This window comes from Malaya genurostris, chromosome 2, assembly GCF_030247185.1.
Source record: "Malaya genurostris strain Urasoe2022 chromosome 2, Malgen_1.1, whole genome shotgun sequence".
Lineage (NCBI taxonomy): Eukaryota > Metazoa > Arthropoda > Insecta > Diptera > Culicidae > Malaya > Malaya genurostris.
The window spans coordinates 28,482,215-28,499,465 of NC_080571.1; the positions used below are offsets into that span (position 1 = coordinate 28,482,215).

The 17,251-nt window shown below is 39.1% G+C and overlaps 1 protein-coding gene across 4 annotated transcripts in view; it reads right to left on the minus strand.

Moving 5' to 3' along the window:
- Positions 1 to 14,732: 14,732 nt before the first annotated feature.
- LOC131432571 (DENN domain-containing protein Crag) overlaps positions 14,733 to 17,251 on the minus strand; it is a 120,110-nt gene continuing 117,591 nt past the window's right edge. For all 4 annotated transcript variants that reach the window (XM_058598913.1, XM_058598914.1, XM_058598915.1 and 1 more), the window contains 4 exons: positions 16,822 to 17,224; positions 16,336 to 16,758; positions 16,080 to 16,258; positions 14,733 to 16,012 (listed from right to left, as the gene is read on the minus strand). In XM_058598913.1, the coding sequence (XP_058454896.1) occupies positions 15,694 to 16,012; positions 16,080 to 16,258; positions 16,336 to 16,758; positions 16,822 to 17,224 (1,324 nt within the window). In that variant the 3' untranslated portion in view covers positions 14,733 to 15,693. The remainder of the gene's footprint in view (positions 16,013 to 16,079; positions 16,259 to 16,335; positions 16,759 to 16,821; positions 17,225 to 17,251) is intronic.

Sequence of the window (17,251 nt, forward strand, 5' to 3'; positions counted from 1 at the left end):
CAGCACCTTCCGCACGTTGAGATGTATGCCTTGGTTACTTAAACCATTTATTTCACCTTCTTCCCTCGCAACTAGATTCTGCCCATCCTTCGCAACATTTATCACCACGGGAGTCGTCAAGGTTTCAACCTTATCAAAGAAACTCTTCACGTTCACTAAATGATCACTAGCTCCCGAATCCAGTTTGAAGTGGATAGTCTTTTCACTAGGTTTCGTAGCTGCGTCGCGACTCACCATAAAACTGACAGCCTTTTCTTTTGTGACTGCATGTGCTTCTCTCTGCTTACAGTCCTTCTTCATGTGACCAAGTTTTCCACATTTATGGCATTTTCCCTTGAACTTGCCAACATACTTCTTTTGCTGGTTACCTGCAAACGCTGCTGGTCTTGCTTCAGAAGTTTCATCCATGCGATCGGTACGCTTTTGCTCTTCCGCTAACAGTCTTTGCTTGACAAAATCCAGGTTCAAATCTTCTTCCCTGATATTTTCAAGTGCCGTAACCAACGGATCATACGTATCCGGTAAACTCAGAAACAACTGAGAGACGAGATCTCCATCGGATAAAACCGCACCAGCCGTTCTCAGTTGTCTTACCAAATCTTCGAACATCAGAAAGTGTGACCGCATTGAGGCCCCCTCCTTCATACGCAAACGACCCAGTTGCTTCCTTAGGAGAGTTTGACTCGCCACCGACTTCTTGGCATAAACTTCGCCCAAGCTCGTCCACATATCCTTTGCGCTTTGTTTGTTCCGCACCACTTCCAGAACTTCATCAGCCAGGAATCCAACGATTAAGCTTTTTGCCTTCCGGTCAGCTTCCTCGAACTTCTTCCTCTCCGCTTCCACAGATGGAACATCGGTTGTCAAGGCCTTCAGCACGTCCACTGAATCCAGAAACAACTTGACGCGGAAACTCCAATTTTCGAATCCTGGTCCACCGGAATATTGTGGAATTCCGTGAATTTGCGGGGTGCCCATAACCTCTTGTATGTTACAGAGTGCAATAAGCAAGACCGGAGGGAAACAATTAAAAGTAGTTTATTTCTGAACTGTTCTGATCGGTGGTTAGGTTTGTACTGATGAAAAGTTTTTCTTCTCTAACAGCTACGGTTGTTATAGCTGTTACTGTTGACGACAGTTGGAGTCGTAGTAACTTGTAAGCTACTTCGTTAACAGAAACTGATGAGTCAGAAAACTCCCGGATTTTGAATCACTTTGTGGAAGGTATTCTAATGTTTCTAATAATGTTTGTTGAGTTTTGACTTGATTTTGTATTTTTCAGCTTTTCCCGAATGTTCTCTCTCCTACGAGATACACGGTAGACCAACAAATACAAACGTGCCCAAAATATTAAGTAAAAAACCCGATATATCTGAAGAGCTACTGTTGATAGGGGTAAATAATCATAGACAATCTACGGACTCATTATGTTCTTTGGTATCATATGATGAGGATATTAGTTCAGCAACACTGAAAGCATATCTGAGCCAACTTTTTGAAACCAGTCGATACATAGAATATAAATATTTGATCGGACCTCTAGAAGCTGACTTGTGTACATTTTAAGAACTGAAAGTTTGTGTATCTTCCCGTGAGAGCATCGGAATTTGCCTACGAACTATTCATCAAAATTCAAAAGAATGGATTGAAGAACGAAGTCTCCGGATCACTGCCTCGAACGCTTATCAACTATTTACGTACTATGTATCACAAACTTGTAAAGGGAAAGACTGGAAACGAAAACTGACAAAACATTATTATTCCTAAAGAATTCAACTCACCTGCGATTGATCACGGTAAAAAATGTGAAGCAAAAGCAATGCTTGCATACGAGAAATCCACGGGGAAAAAAGTTTCACGGTGTGGATTAGTCATACCACCGCGTGTGCCTTGGATTGGATGTTCTCCAGATGGTTTGGTTGTTGAGGAACGGAAAATAATTGAGATAAAATGTCCATTTGTAGGAAAAACCTTAAGAATTCGTGATACAATTGAAAATTTGCCGTATATAACTAAAAACACCTCGATACTTCGTAAAAATCACCAGTACCATGCCCAGGTACAACTAAATATGTTCATTCTTGAATGCACTTCAGCAGATTTTGTTATTTTTTCTGAATTTGACGAACAGTGTTACATCATTAATATTTATTATGATGAAGAATTTGTTGTAAATATGCTAAATAGCTTGAAAGAGGTGTACTTTAATGTTTATTTGAAGAACCTTGGCACACTGAAGAATTAAAACGAATTATTATAACAAAACGAACTAAAATCTTTTATTTGACAATATCGGATTCGATAAATTAACAATTGCACAAGCAATAATCATGAGTTCATCTAATACAGGAACGAATCTTGAGTCTACCTTAGAATTAAAAAACGAAAATATTCTTATTCGCTGAATAGCGCGTTCAACGTGTACCCGTGCTGCTGCAATGTTAAGATGTTAAGAGTTGCATCCATTCTGCTTAACTGCTTCGCTGGGGCATGTAAAAATGGGGGTCTGACAAGTTTAATGCCTTTTTGTTCGCACTCTGTTCCAATCATGAAACCCTTGTCCGTCACTGCTTGACCTGGCTTGAACCGATCTAAAACCTTCTTTTCTAAAACAATTTGTTTGTCAGATGTTTTACCTCCATATCCTGCACTAATATAAATTATGCTTCCACCAGGTGACACACCCACCAAATATTTTGCCGTCTCACGTGATTTATAGTGCGAGTATGTATTTATTCTGCAATGCAAACAGTGCAGTCCAGCACAGCAACAACGTCTTCAAAATCAGGCCTAAAGTAATAGGGTGTATTGTTAGCAATTTGCTTCTCAGAAGGCCAGTATATAAGCGGTTTGAGAGCAGCACTCAGGTATGGTAAAGTTCTATGGAAACAAGACGAAATCGTTTGAGAGTGCAAACGAAATATACCCGATATGCACCGAAATGTTAGATTAGTTTTTAGTTTGATAAAAACAATCAGTACTTCTTCTTCTAAGCTAACTGATGAATGAGGTTTGTCGCGGTATTGTTTCAAAAGCATAATAGCTTTGACAATGGAATCCAACATGATACGCGATTTCAGCCCCGTCCAAGCTAGCAATTCGTCATCGTTCTCAAAGGAAATCGCAAGAGTTCGTTTCAGATAAAGGTTTTTCAAATCAATGCTATCAACTTGAATGTGCTTTTCAACCATGACGCGTGCTACTTCATTGAATTCTTTGCCAGAATCTACTTCAGGTGACATAGTTGTTGCCTTTTTTCGTTTTTCAGAATTCTGCCGATTTGAGGCACGGATTGAGCGACAATCAATCAGTTTTTGTTTTAGTTCCGTAGTAGGAACACAAGGCAAATTTGTCTCGGGGATTGCAGAAGGCCTGAGAATTAATCTCTGTGTGGTACGGTTCATGCCTGAGAACAGAAACCAAGTTGCATTTGTCTGAATTTGAGCTTAAACGTATTTAATACTTACTTGGGGGAAAGAAATTTATTGCAGAGAAATGTGAACTACACACACGAGCAACCATGCAACCATGTCATATATCGTTTTTTGTCTGACTTTTTAGGGAAGGAATGGAACGATATATCTGGTCGATATCTATTTTTGCAATCTGTAACATAACACATCGTTCGGCTCATCGACTTTTTTGTATTGTTGTTGTCATCAACAAAATCAGAAAATCTCTTTGCGACCCCATCCGAACAACTTTTCACATCCATGATCTGAAGAATTTAGAGAGGAACAATTGCAAAAAAATCTCGATTACATTGTTTTGTTATATAATGAATGGGTATTTCATAATGAAATTTCTAAGAAAAATTGTTTTATCATAAAAAATTAAATATTCCCTTACCTATGCGGATTGCTAGTGTCGGGAGAGAAGTTTTATTTTGCTTCTTATTATCAGAATTCCTGTTACGACACACCACAAATCAAGTGAAAAAGGTAAAGCACAAGGCGTTTCAATTCACACACAGATTAAACTTTCATAGGTAGCAGCACCGTTCCTTCTACACGCACAGAAATTGAGCTTGTTTAAAATAACAAAACAGTCAGTAGATTTTAAAATATGATTTCTGTTGATTTCAAGCTAGAATATGATTGTTTTGAACCAATTTCTCCCTTCTACATTAACAATTATATCTATTTGATTTGAAGACAAATTCTCATCCTGGCTATCGAAAAACTGGTTTGTTTCGGCAGATTTTATCGTTGAAATAAATCAGCCATTTATTACATGTCAACAAAAGTTGAGTTGAAGTTATTGGCAAAGTATTTGTTGATTCAATCGAGTTTTAAATTTATATCAAGAAAAAAATTGGTTCATTTTATCTATGATTTTATTTGTGTGATGGCAACTAAGTTTATTGGTTGAATTAACCGTATCAGTTTTGTTTCTTAAAAGTCAGACAATTTTGCTCCCGTGGATGATCAAAAAAGTTTGCTCGTGTTCTAGAAGGAAAATTTAAGTGTTTCTTTCGTTTCCTCGGGGTCTTTTAACAGTTCAAGTGTATGTATGGATAATTCAAAATATTACCAAACTTACATTACTTTACATAACACGTTTTTTACAGAAAACATTTGATGCAGGAATTCTATCTTAACCAGATTAATGGAGCACCGAATCATTAATTGTAACATGTGAAAAATTTTATCGTCCTACGACAAAAGGGCCCAACAGCTATTGAAAGCAATTAAGAATTTGAAAATTGAAAATCGAAATAAAATTAGTTTAAAAATTTACCTTGAAAATTAGTTTGAAAGAAATCTCTATTTAAGAATAATGACAAACAAAAATGTATGATTTTAACAAACAAAAGCGTTTGTTGAAATACTAATCATTTTAGGTTTGAATCTTATCGTTCATTTCAACTGCCAAGTTTATAAATTCAAAGAACTAATTATTTTATCTTTATCTAAAGCTAGTTCATTTTAAACTTATTTTGAATGTTAAATTTACCATGAAATTGTTTGTCAAGAAATCGACAGGAATGCACAAGTAAAATATTTGTTATTTTTAACAAAATATTTCTTGAAACAAACTAATGCACTGAGCAAAATCAAATATTTTATTTTGTAGCTTCAAACAATAATTTTTGCAATTTCAAACCAGATTTTCTTTTGTCACTATTTCAACAAAATAAATCGTTGCGTGAAACCAAAATTTAGTTATTTTTACAATATTTTTCTCTGCGTGTAAGTCGCGAATCACCGGTGATGGTGATAGTAAAAGTGATCACCTTCGGTGATTCCAAACATTCTGGTGATCGCTTCTTTATCACCAGGAGGTGATAGTCACTTATCACCTTACATGATTCCACCCCTGCTTTTAGTTGTTTGATTCCACCCCTGCTTTTAGTTGTTTCATTAGCTGCCCTTAAGCTGCCCTTACACGAGACAATATTATTGTCAATACAAGGAGTATTGACAATACTTTTGATCGTGTAGTGGAAACTTCATTGGATTGACGAAAATATTGTCAAGAAATCAAGAAATCAATCCGACAATACTTTCCCTCCAGAGAGGAAACTACCAAATATGTGCAATGAACTCATCTCTCAATATTTCAATGTTCATTTGCAATATTTGAATCTCCAAACGCTTGATTTGCTCGAAAAATGCGGACTCAAGTTACCAAGTCAATTGGATTGACGGTATTGACAATACTTTGGATTGACAATAATATTGTCACGTGTAAGGGCTGCTATTCAACACTGATCGATTTTGAGGTTAGTTTTGTTCGTCATCAATTATGGCACACCTGCCTCATAGCAATATGGCGAACTTGCCCCGTTATGAACCGATTGCAAAATCATGGTACTTTGTTACTAATAAATCAGTTGACGATATTAAATTTTTACAAATATTCAACTAAAAGGTATACCAATGCACAGTGGTTTGAATCGACAAAAACGTGAACTTAATTCTCTAACTGCTAAACCGTCGATCCGATATACATAGTTCCTTTGGAGAACTCATTCACAAAAATATACCTCGTGATTTGATCACAATAAAAAATGTGCAAAGCCTACTACGATAAAATTTCATTTCAACAACTTTTTCCCTTAAGTGATAGAAAAACGATGTCTTCTACAAAGTTTTAGTACTTCTAACGAAAAAAAAACTTTGCCGAAGAAGCTATAGGTCTAACGCAAAAAGTTTCGGATATATGAAGCATTTTCGTTTGTAGCCACTTAAAATCAAATTTTTGTACATAACATTTTTCGCAATTATTTTCAGTGTGCTCGTGACAATTACTATGCTCGTGACAATTACTAAAAACGTAAAATTACACATTTTTGTTGAAGACTGTGCACGGTTTGGCCTTTTCCTTAAAAACTTATTTAACATTTAAATGTTTGTATACAAACTACTAGTATTAACTACTAATAGGTCATTCAGTAATAGCCGTTCAACCGAGAAGGTTGTGTATAGAAGCGTACAGTTTAATAACGCTGGTTGGTTTACACGCGTTAAATACGACAACGGTTGAACTACAGGTAGAGACCTGTTGGCAGCAGCCGTTAAAACGTATAGTCGTGCTGCATAAGAGAGCCCTAGTGCTGGGCCAAGCTGGTGAAGGAAACAACAAAGGGCGTTTCCCAAGCTCTGCCCAGGCCACAATATACAGCCACAAGTGCTGAGCAGGAGAGTGCAAAGGCACATTGAAGAAGAAGAGTGCAAAGGCACACAGAAGCAGGAGAGTGCAAAAGCACACCGGTGCGAAGGCACTTCGGTGCAGAAGCATATCGGTGCGGAGCACAAGGAAGAAGGAGACAAGACAACTCGGTCTTTCCACTGCCATACAACACGCAGGTATACACCGGTGACCTGCGCTGGTTGCAGCTGGCGAAGACAAAAGTAAATCGGAAATCGAGTGGTGCTGGATGTCAGGTAGCAGTAGCATCACATCCAACAATCAGCATCCAACAAGAACATCTAGAGCAACGAGGATCTACACGGCAGTGCAACGGAGATAGACAACAATTTCAAGGTAGAAGTTTTTACTTTTCCTTTTGATTGAGTACTGTGTAGTGTTGGTTTCATTTTTTTATTTTAAAGTTTGATTAAAAATTTTAATGTGATGGATGAATCCATGGACGTAAATCCTAGCATGAATCCGATACCCCCACGAACGAAAAAATATCAGGAGAGCTCTTCTGGGCCTTGGATAGTCTTTTTTAGACGTATATCAAAGCCATTAAACATTTACCAAATTTCTAAAGGTTTGACATCACGATACTCTTCAATCAAAGAGATCATAAAAGTAAATAACGATAAAATTCGTGTTGTGGTAAATAATTTGAAACACGCGAATGATATTGTCTCTTCGGAACATTTCATTAAAGAGTATAAAGTTTACATACCCTCCAAAGATGTCGAAATTGACGGTGTTGTTACCGAAGCGAGTCTTTCGGTAGATGATTTACTCAAGCATGGTGTTGGTCGTTTCAAGAACTCTATGCTTGAGGGTGTGAAAATACTGGAGTGCAAACAACTGTACTCAGTAGTTTATGAAGAGGGAAAAAAAGTTTATCGCCCATCAGACTCGTTTCGAGTGACATTTGCCGGATCTGCGTTGCCGTCCCATGTCTATGTCGATAAAATTCGCCTCCCTGTTCGGCTTTTTGTTCCAAATGTAATGAATTGTACGAACTGCAAAAAATTCGGACACACAGCTACTTACTGTAGCAATAAACCAAAATGTATTAAGTGTGAAGGACCTCATAAAGATAATGATTGCAACAAGGAAATTGAAAAATGTATTTATTGTGGGGAAAGCCCTCATGAGGATATTTCAGTATGCACTGCATTTAAAGTGCACAAAGACAAAATTAAGCTTTCTTTAAAAGCACGGTCTAAGCGCACTTATGCAGAAATGCTTAAAACGGTCATTGATGTCCCCCCTTTGGAAACCGAAAACGGGTTTTCAAATCTAGAGGAAACAGAGGACTCTGACTCTGACGAAAATAGTGAAGGTAATTCGTTTATCACTACCCAAGGGTCAGTTAAGAGAAAGAAGTCTTCCTCCAAATTACCAAAAAAGACACCTAAAATTTCATCTTCAAAAAAAGATCCCCGTGTTAAACAAAAAAAGTCAAAACCAAAGACTGTGCCTCCTGGTTTGTCAAATTCACAAACCAATCCAGGATCTAGCACAGAAAAAGGTAATAATCCTGTGGCAGGCTTCCCAGCAGTACTGCTTTTCAATGACATCCGCCACGAGATAGCATGAACTGTCGGAGCGCAAAGTCGAAAGCCCAGTCTACAATATGTGTGAAGCATACGCCGAACTGTAATGGCAACAGCGCTCGCATGCCTAAATGAATGCTGTCACTGAGACAGTTTGTACTCGCCAGATTGATGAGAGTATTCTATCCGGAGAGTAGTCAAACCGAACGGGCTGTTTGTATCCTGTTTCTTTCTGTTCGCTCATTCGCATAAAATGTTACGGAGACAGCCTTTGAAAATCGAAGACATCCTTTGATTTTAAGGGCATTACTGTTACGAAGGGCTGTCGCAAGCCGGCTGTCTCATCAATGTCTCTTGAAGCAATGAACCGGCTGTTTCTGGAGACGAGCCGTGGGTCATAGTGCGCTCGCACTATTTCGGCTGCCTCAATGAAATGGTACTAGTACATACGATTGCGTTGTTGGGATTACCTTTGCAGGAAACTTTAGTAACGTTTCATTACAATACCATTGTGAAATAAAGAAATTGTTTTAGATTTATATATACTGTCGGCGAAGGCAATGAATTTTAATAACTAACGAATATTAAAAGATAAACACTGAGTTTTGTGTAACGGCTCATATGTATATATGAATTTCTAAAGTATTGATCCTTACTGCTTCCTTCTTATTCCTAAAGAAACAGATACACTTCCATTCATTAACAATACTCCGAAAATGTCTTATGCACCCTTATTCTGAATAATGACGTTTGATTTTTGGATCGAATCGTAGCTACTTTTCACAACTAATTAATTATGTAGTGTATTTAACGTTACTCCACCAATAGTCGGCACACTTTGGTACCCGTGCCTCACCGATTTCGTTGAAACTATAGAATATGATACTCTGAACCCAAATAAGATGTTTGGTGCACTTTGAATAGTTTTCGACCATAAAATTGAATGGGCAACTTTTATGTTTATATGTGAACATGTGCTTTCAGATTTTCGCTAAAAGTGTTTTAAAAAGAAAAATATAATGAAACCATTATTTTTCCCAAAAGCATCAAATTTTTTGGTTTACCCCAAACTTTGTTACAAATTTAGTATTCTCAATTGTTCTTTTCCACATAGGAATCAATCAACTAATAGCTTAAATTTATTTAAAATAGCTTAAATTTAGTTGTTCATTTAACATTCACATAGGTTTTGCCAGCAGTTGAAGGAATGAGAATATAAAAAACGTTGAGTTCTTAATTTGTTACTACCTTTGAGAACAGATCTTCAATAAACCTCTTTTGTTTTCATAAATATCACAAAACTAGAAAAATAAGTTTATAAGTTCTTTTATGGAATTCAGTGCCTATTAATATAGCTTCATTGCGGCTTAAATTGACTTTCCCTTTGCTCTCATTGCAAGTTTCTAAGTACTCCCCGGACCTTGTAATTGAGCTCTTTTTCGTTGAGGTGGTAGATCTTTTAGTACCATCTACACAAATACACATCTACACAAATACAAACTAAAACCCACATGCTTGCCTCGAATCTTCATAGCAAACCAAGAGCAACAAATTTGAACCGCACCGGTTACTGTCGCAGACCTGGTCAAGGGAGAGTAATATTTTGCTCTCGACAGAAACAACGCTTACAAAGCTTACAAAGCTTACTGTCGCAACAGCGAGAACTTCATGCTTCTTCGGCTGTCGTGGACCATGACAAAATGTCTTACGATGGAATGAACTGTCGAACGAAGTGAATGACGGCAACGTTGGCTGTACAGAACTATTTGTCTAAGGGCTGTCGTGATGAAACCTATCACAAGGCTGTCATGGAAAGAGTAGCATGACATCCTCAATAATAATGTCGCGCGGCGGTACATTTGGGAAGCCTGTCCTGTGGGCTCCATTTCACAGCCACCAACAGGATTACTGAAGTTTTCGGAAATTGTTGAATGGATTTTCTCAGCATTCAATATATCTGAACCCTTAAAGACCCTCATAATGGCATTCCTTCCAATAGCTAGAAATTTTTTGAAGCAGTTATCAGCTCAATGGCCAATTGTCTCAGGTTTTGTATCTTTTGATGGATAATTTATCACCCGCCGCAAATGATACAATCACTGTCCTGCAGTGGAATTGTCGAAGCATCATGCCAAAACTTGATTCATTTAAAATTTTATTGCATAGTCAAAAATGTGATGTATTTGCTTTATGCGAAACATGGCTTACTTCAAACATAGCTTTCAATTTTAATGATTTTAACATTATACGTCTCGATAGAGACTCTCCGTATGGTGGAGTGCTTTTGGGAATTAAGAAATGCTATTCCTTTTATAGATTAAACATCCCTTCAACTTCTAGTATAGAAGTTGTTGCTTGCCAAATAAACATTAAAGGCAAAGATATTTGCATAGCTTCGGTTTATATTCCTCCAAAAGCACAAGTTGGACAGCGACAGCTTAATGAAATGGTTGAAGCCCTTCCTGCTCCACGAATGATTCTGGGGGATTTAAATTCGCACGGAATGATGTGGGGTTCCGTTTACAATGATAGCAGATCATCTTTAATAGAAAACATTTGTGACAATTTTAGCATGACGGTATTAAATATGGGTAGCATGACACGGATCCCAAGACCTCCTGCACGCCCAAGTGCATTAGATCTATCTCTTTGCTCAACATCAATTCGACTAGATTGCACCTGGAAAATACTGCCTGATTTACACGGTAGCGATCATTTACCAATCATCATCTCAATTAGCTGTAACAAATGTATTCCTAATTCAGCTAGTATTCCATATGATTTGACAAAAAATATCGACTGGATTAAATACCAAAGTAGAATCTCTAGTATTTTGAATTCAATGGAAGAGCTCCCTCCACTTGAAGAATATGACTTCCTCGTTTGTTCGATTCTGGAGGCAGCAGAACAATCCCAAACTAAACGCTTTCCTGGGCCAACGACTAACAGAAGGCCTCCCAACCCCTGGTGGGACAAAGAGTGCTCAGAGGCTAAACTCGCAAAACAAAATGCTTGCAAGACGTTTCTAAAACGGGGAGGAGGAACTCCTCAGAATTTTGAAAAACTGATGGTTTTAGAAACCAAGTACAAGAGCATACTTCGAGCCAAAAAATGTAGCTATTGGAGACATTTTGTCGAAGGTTTGTCAAGAGAAACCTCAATGAGCACTCTTTGGAATACGGCCAGACGAATGAGGAATCGTAACGTGGGCAATGAGAGTGATGAATACTCGAACCGATGGATATTTGACTTTGCTAGGAAAGTTTGCCCAGATTCTGTTCCTACGCAGAGCATTATACGGGAATCTCCTCCAAATAATGGTTTTATTAATAACCCATTTTCAATGATGGAATTTTCTATAGCACTCTTGTCTTGTAACAATAACGCTCCAGGGTTGGACAGAATTAAATTCAACTTGGTGAAGAATCTGCCCAACCTCGCAAAAAGACGTTTGTTGGAATTGTTCAACAAGTTTCTTGAGCAAAATATTGTTCCACCTGACTGGAGACAAGTGAAAGTTATCGCCATTCAAAAGCCGGGGAAACCAGCTTCCAATCACAACTCATATAGACCCATCGCGATGTTGTCCTGCATCAGAAAATTGTTCGAAAAAATTATTCTACGACGTCTCGACACTTGGGTCGAGACGAACGGTTTGTTGTCAGATACTCAGTTTGGCTTCCGTAGAAATAAAGGGACGAATGATTGCCTTGCATTACTTTCGTCTGACATCCAAATTGCCTTCGCTCAAAAGCAACAAATGGCATCTGTATTTTTAGACATTAAAGGAGCATTTGATTCAGTTTCCATTGATGTTCTTTCAGACAAGCTCCACCAAAATGGACTCCCAGTGGTTATAAATAATTATTTGCACAACCTTTTGTCAGAGAAACGCATGCATTTTTCACATGGCGATTTGGCAACACTCAGAAATAGTTACATGGGTCTCCCGCAAGGCTCATGCCTCAGTCCGCTCCTCTATAATTTTTACGTAAATGACATTGACAGCTGTCTAGTAACCCCATGTACACTAAGACAATTGGCAGATGATGGCGTGGTTTCAATTACTGGACCCAAAGCTATTGATCTGCATAAACCATTGCAAGATACCTTAGATAACTTGTCCGATTGGGCTGTTCATCTTGGTATCGAATTCTCTGCGGAGAAAACAGAGTTAGTCGTCTTTTCAAGAAAGCATGATCCCGCGCAGCTTCAGCTCCATATGATGGGAAGAATGATCCAACAGGTTTTAACTTTTAAATACCTCGGGGTGTGGTTCGATTCCAAATGCACGTGGGGAGGACACATTAGGTATCTGATAACGAAATGCCAACAAAGAGTAAATTTTCTTCGAACAATAACAGGATCTTGGTGGGGTGCTCATCCGCAAGATCTAATAAAATTGTATCAAACAACGATACTTTCAGTGATGGAATATGGATGCGTTTGTTTTCGTTCCGCTGCAAACTCTCATATTATCAAACTTGAGCGAATTCAGTACCGTTGTTTGCGAATTGCCTTAGGCTGCATGCATTCGACACATACAATGAGTCTTGAAGTTCTGGCGGGAGTTCTTCCATTAAAAGATCGATTTTGGGAGCTTTCATCACGCCTGCTAATAAGATGTGACAGTATATTTTAACCATATGTCACAGGAAATCAACCCTTCAAGATATATTCCTATCCGTGTCAGCCTCCTAAATGTCCCTGACTCAACCTTATTTTTCGATACATCCATGCAGCGCGAAGTGCGTGGAATCCCGGAACACCTACGCTCGACGGAAATCCCAAAAATATTTTCAAGTAAGTTCAGGCATATTGACTCTGAGAAAATGTTTTACACGGACGGATCGCGAATTGAAGAAGCGACAGGGTTTGGTATGTTCAACAATAATGTTTCGGCCTCATTTAGGCTTCAAGAACCTGCATCTGTTTATATAGCAGAGCTAGCAGCAGTTCAATATAGTTTGAGTGTAATCGTCACATTAATTCCAAACCATTATTTCCTCTTCACAGATAGTCTGAGTGCAATTGAAGCCATTCGCTCAAACATGACTGGCAAGACTGAACCGTTTTTCCTGGGCAAAATAAAACAGTGCCTGAACGACATATTGAACAATAATTATCTAATCACTATAGTCTGGGTCCCGGCTCATTGCTCCATTCCTGGCAATGAAAGAGCCGATATTTTAGCCAAACGTGGTGCTATTGAGGGTGAAATTTATGAGAGACCAATTGCTTTCAACGAATTCTATAGCTCGTCTCGCCAAAGAACACTTGCCAGCTGGCAAGCTTCTTGGGATAAAGATGATCTGGGTCGGTGGATGCACTCAATTATTCCGAAAATATCGACAAAGGCATGGTTCAGGGGACTGGAAGTGAGTAGGGATTTCATTCGTGTGATGTCCAGACTCATGTCCAATCACTACACGTTAGATGCACATCTCCTTCGAATTGGGCTCTCCGAGACTAATCATTGTGCTTGCGGAGAAGGTTATCGGGATATTGATCATGTCGTTTGGACATGCGTGGAGTATCGTGATGTCAGATCTCAACTAATAAATTCTTTGCGTACCCAAGGTAGACTATCCAATATCCCAGTTCGAGACATTCTTGCTTGTCGTGACCTTTCATACATGAAACTTATTTATCATTTCATAAAGAAAACTGGAGTTTCAATTTAATAAAGGCCCCTTTCAAGACTTAGTTCTGATCCCAGCTGCGTCCATGAGTTCAACCAATAGCTAAATTAGAATAAAAATAATGTAATGATACAAACAAACTCGAAACAGTTTATGAAATTATTAACAAAATGTCTGAAAATAACAGCTTATTTTATAATTTATAGAAGTTAATCGTTTGGTTCAAATAATATTTCCGAGTAGATTTCATAATTAATGACGAGTTACCTAAGATGATATTTAAGTAATAAGAGAATATGTTTTAATAAATTCAAAACGTTGTGACTATGTTAGAATTAAATTAGGATAAGAATATTATGTAAAAGTGATGCTACGGCGAAGAAAAACTTATGTAAACTGCCTTAAGAAATAAACGTATTTATGAAAAAAAAAAAACTACTAATAGGAAGCAGGGTCGCAGACCAAGGGAAATCCAGCATAGTGTCTTAGATTTTTAACTGTCTGCCTCTCGCTATTAATCAAAATTCCAATCATACATAATTGAACATACTTGGCTTATTGCGTTCAAAGTTTTCCAATCGAATGGTGAAATAATGATACAAAATTGACTGAGCTGTAAGTGTTCCAAATCTGACCACATTTCTACGTGTATTTTTCCTTGAGTTTCTAATTTGCACCCCAAAAAATGTGTTCCACATCAAAATCGCTTGCTTGGTCGGATGCATTCTCCAGTCACTTCAGTTGATCGTTGTCTTGACGTCACACATGAGAAACTGTCCGAAAAACTAAGCGTGTATGTGCCGCTATAATGTGGGAGCACTGACACGGACGAATCCCGTTTCGAGTTGTAGGACTATGATATTGGTTGAAGCACTACGGAAAATAAAAATGAACATTCGAATTATTTTTCTGAACCGTATTTCATATATATATTTTACGATATTTTCAACTAGTTTTTTTACTGATGTTTTTGTTTTCTAGGATAGCCCCGCAGAAAAATATAGTTTTTTATAGTCTCACCTATCTTATTTCGTGTTGCTTCAAAACGCGATTATAACAACCAGAAAGCAAAGTTCCATCTTCTCAGGAGAAGATGATGCGGTTATTGTGAACGGATGAAGAAGAACAAGCAACCAACGGGGAGCGGCTAACAAATGCCATCACATGTATAAAATAAAAACGAAAACACGAATAAATTGCTTCTGTTTTGCTACGTATCTGATAAGCGATTGTAGTTTTTTGTTTGTTTGTTTGTTTGTTTCCAGTAGACACATTTTCTTCTATCACAACAAATTTCAGCGAAAAGTTTACTTTTAGGTTTATTTTTCAAATAATTTGAAGTGCTCTCTGTGTGAGTAACTTTTACTTACTTGTTTGCATTTTAGGTCGGATGAATGATTTGCTTATTTTCTTTTTCTTCAGCCAGACTCTCATCATTTCTATGCCATGCTGCTTCAACGAACAATTTGGGCAAGCGTGATATCGGTATTGCATCACAATAATCTCATTTGTCCTCAACACTATCCACTAACGAAGAACAGCGAAAAAAAAATCCAGACTTAAGTTCATGAAAGGCGGCTTCATGATGAAAAAATTAAACGAAGTGGTCTACCTATAATATATCGATCGTCATCGTTTCTTCACATGGTGTAATGTTTAAGTAGAATAATTTACAGTTATTTAGCTCTCTATCACGCAGGTTTCGCCCACCCAAAGCAATACTAAAGTTCGTCTTTGCTAGTTCAGTAGTCCCCCTTCCAAATCACCTAAAAAAAAAACAAACCCACAAACTACCGACCGCCGTGCCGTTTCGAACCCACTGGCAATTCCCACCGACCGAAATCACATCGTTTGGTTGAAGGTCAAGGCAACATCAACGGTTTGAAGTACGCTCGACAGAAAATGGCCGCTGCCGATGGTGGCAGATCCTGAGCCCGGTAGTAGGTGTTGCATTCCTTTTCGGTAAGCTGATCGAACACGGCGGCATACTCACGGTGGAACGAAATCAGATCAATATTCGACCGGCCGATGGCGATGAACGCCAGAAACAGTATGTCCCGATAGATGGAATGGGTCCGATCGACACCCCGATGTTTGAGCTTGTGCCGTTCGTTCGCTAGCCGTTTGATCGGTGTCATCAGATCGTTGCAACGAATCGAAGCGATCACCTGTTGCATGACGCTGTATGGGAAAAACAGGAGAATCAATTAGTTTGACTACTTCCGGCATTCGGAGTAGGAATTCTTACGCTCGATTTATCGATGTCTGGTCGGTCAGCAGTGCCTTCAGCAGAGGGCTGGCCGGTTGGTTCTGTCTCCAGAGCATATACATGGCCGGGCCAGCCTCCGAGTGGAGCCGTGGGTTGTCCCACAAACAGTGGACGGAAACAGTTTTCAAATTGCTCAATGGATCAATGTTGTCTCCTTCCTACGAAAAAAAAATAAACCAGGGGGCTTTCCAGTAACCGAAATTGGGTCAAATGCGAGCAACAAAAACCAACTAACCGTTTTCGGCAGACAGAGATTAGGTAAATGCGTGCTGACATCGATGCGTTCCATGAACCAAACCAGATTCCAATAGATGATCGGATGTTCCTTGACAAAACTAGCCTTAGCTAGTGCGTAGTCCCCCTCCTGGCCGAGTATGTTTTCCAGCTCTTTGCGCAGCACCAGCGGATTCAGATATGGCACGGTGATGACTTCCGACGATTGCTGCTGCTGTGACTGTCGTTGCTCTTCCGACACAATCTGCACATCAAGAAACGGAACGGTCACCTTCCCGCACGCGTTGCAGCTAGCATTGAGGTTGGAATCCTCGGCCGACCAGCCGGCCATTACGTCTTCATCGTACAGAAGAACCGAACAGTTACGGCACTGCCGGCACGATGTCATTTGGATCACGAAATCCGCTTCTCTAGGCTTGTAGTCCTGAAACAGAAACGGAGCACGATTACGCAGTCCTGGTCAAATTAAACTCTTCCTAATTTTTACCTCTGCCGTGTCCGGGTACACATTCTCCGGTAGCGTCGGATATGTATTCAGGCTATTGCTCGACGTTGTGTTCTCCCCGAGAGGCACTAGATTGTTGTAGCTGGACTTTCTGGACTCGCTGAATCGTCCCCAGAGATCGAATTCATTCGACACCCGCCGGGAACGATTGCCATTCACATTTCCATCGTCGTTCAACAGATCACTTTCCGAGCCCAGCCCCTCTCGTTCCAGGCCCCCGTTGCTGGCGCAAATCGTCCCGGAACCGGTCTTCACCGGTGTCGAATTGGCCGAAATGGCTTCCTTGATCTCGTCCAATTTCTTCGCCACTGACGTGGCTGCATTTTTTATACTACTGAGTCCTCCCTGCAGGATTTCGTTGGACTTTTTACCGGTCAAACTGGGACTGTTGAAAATATCCAATAAAAAATCA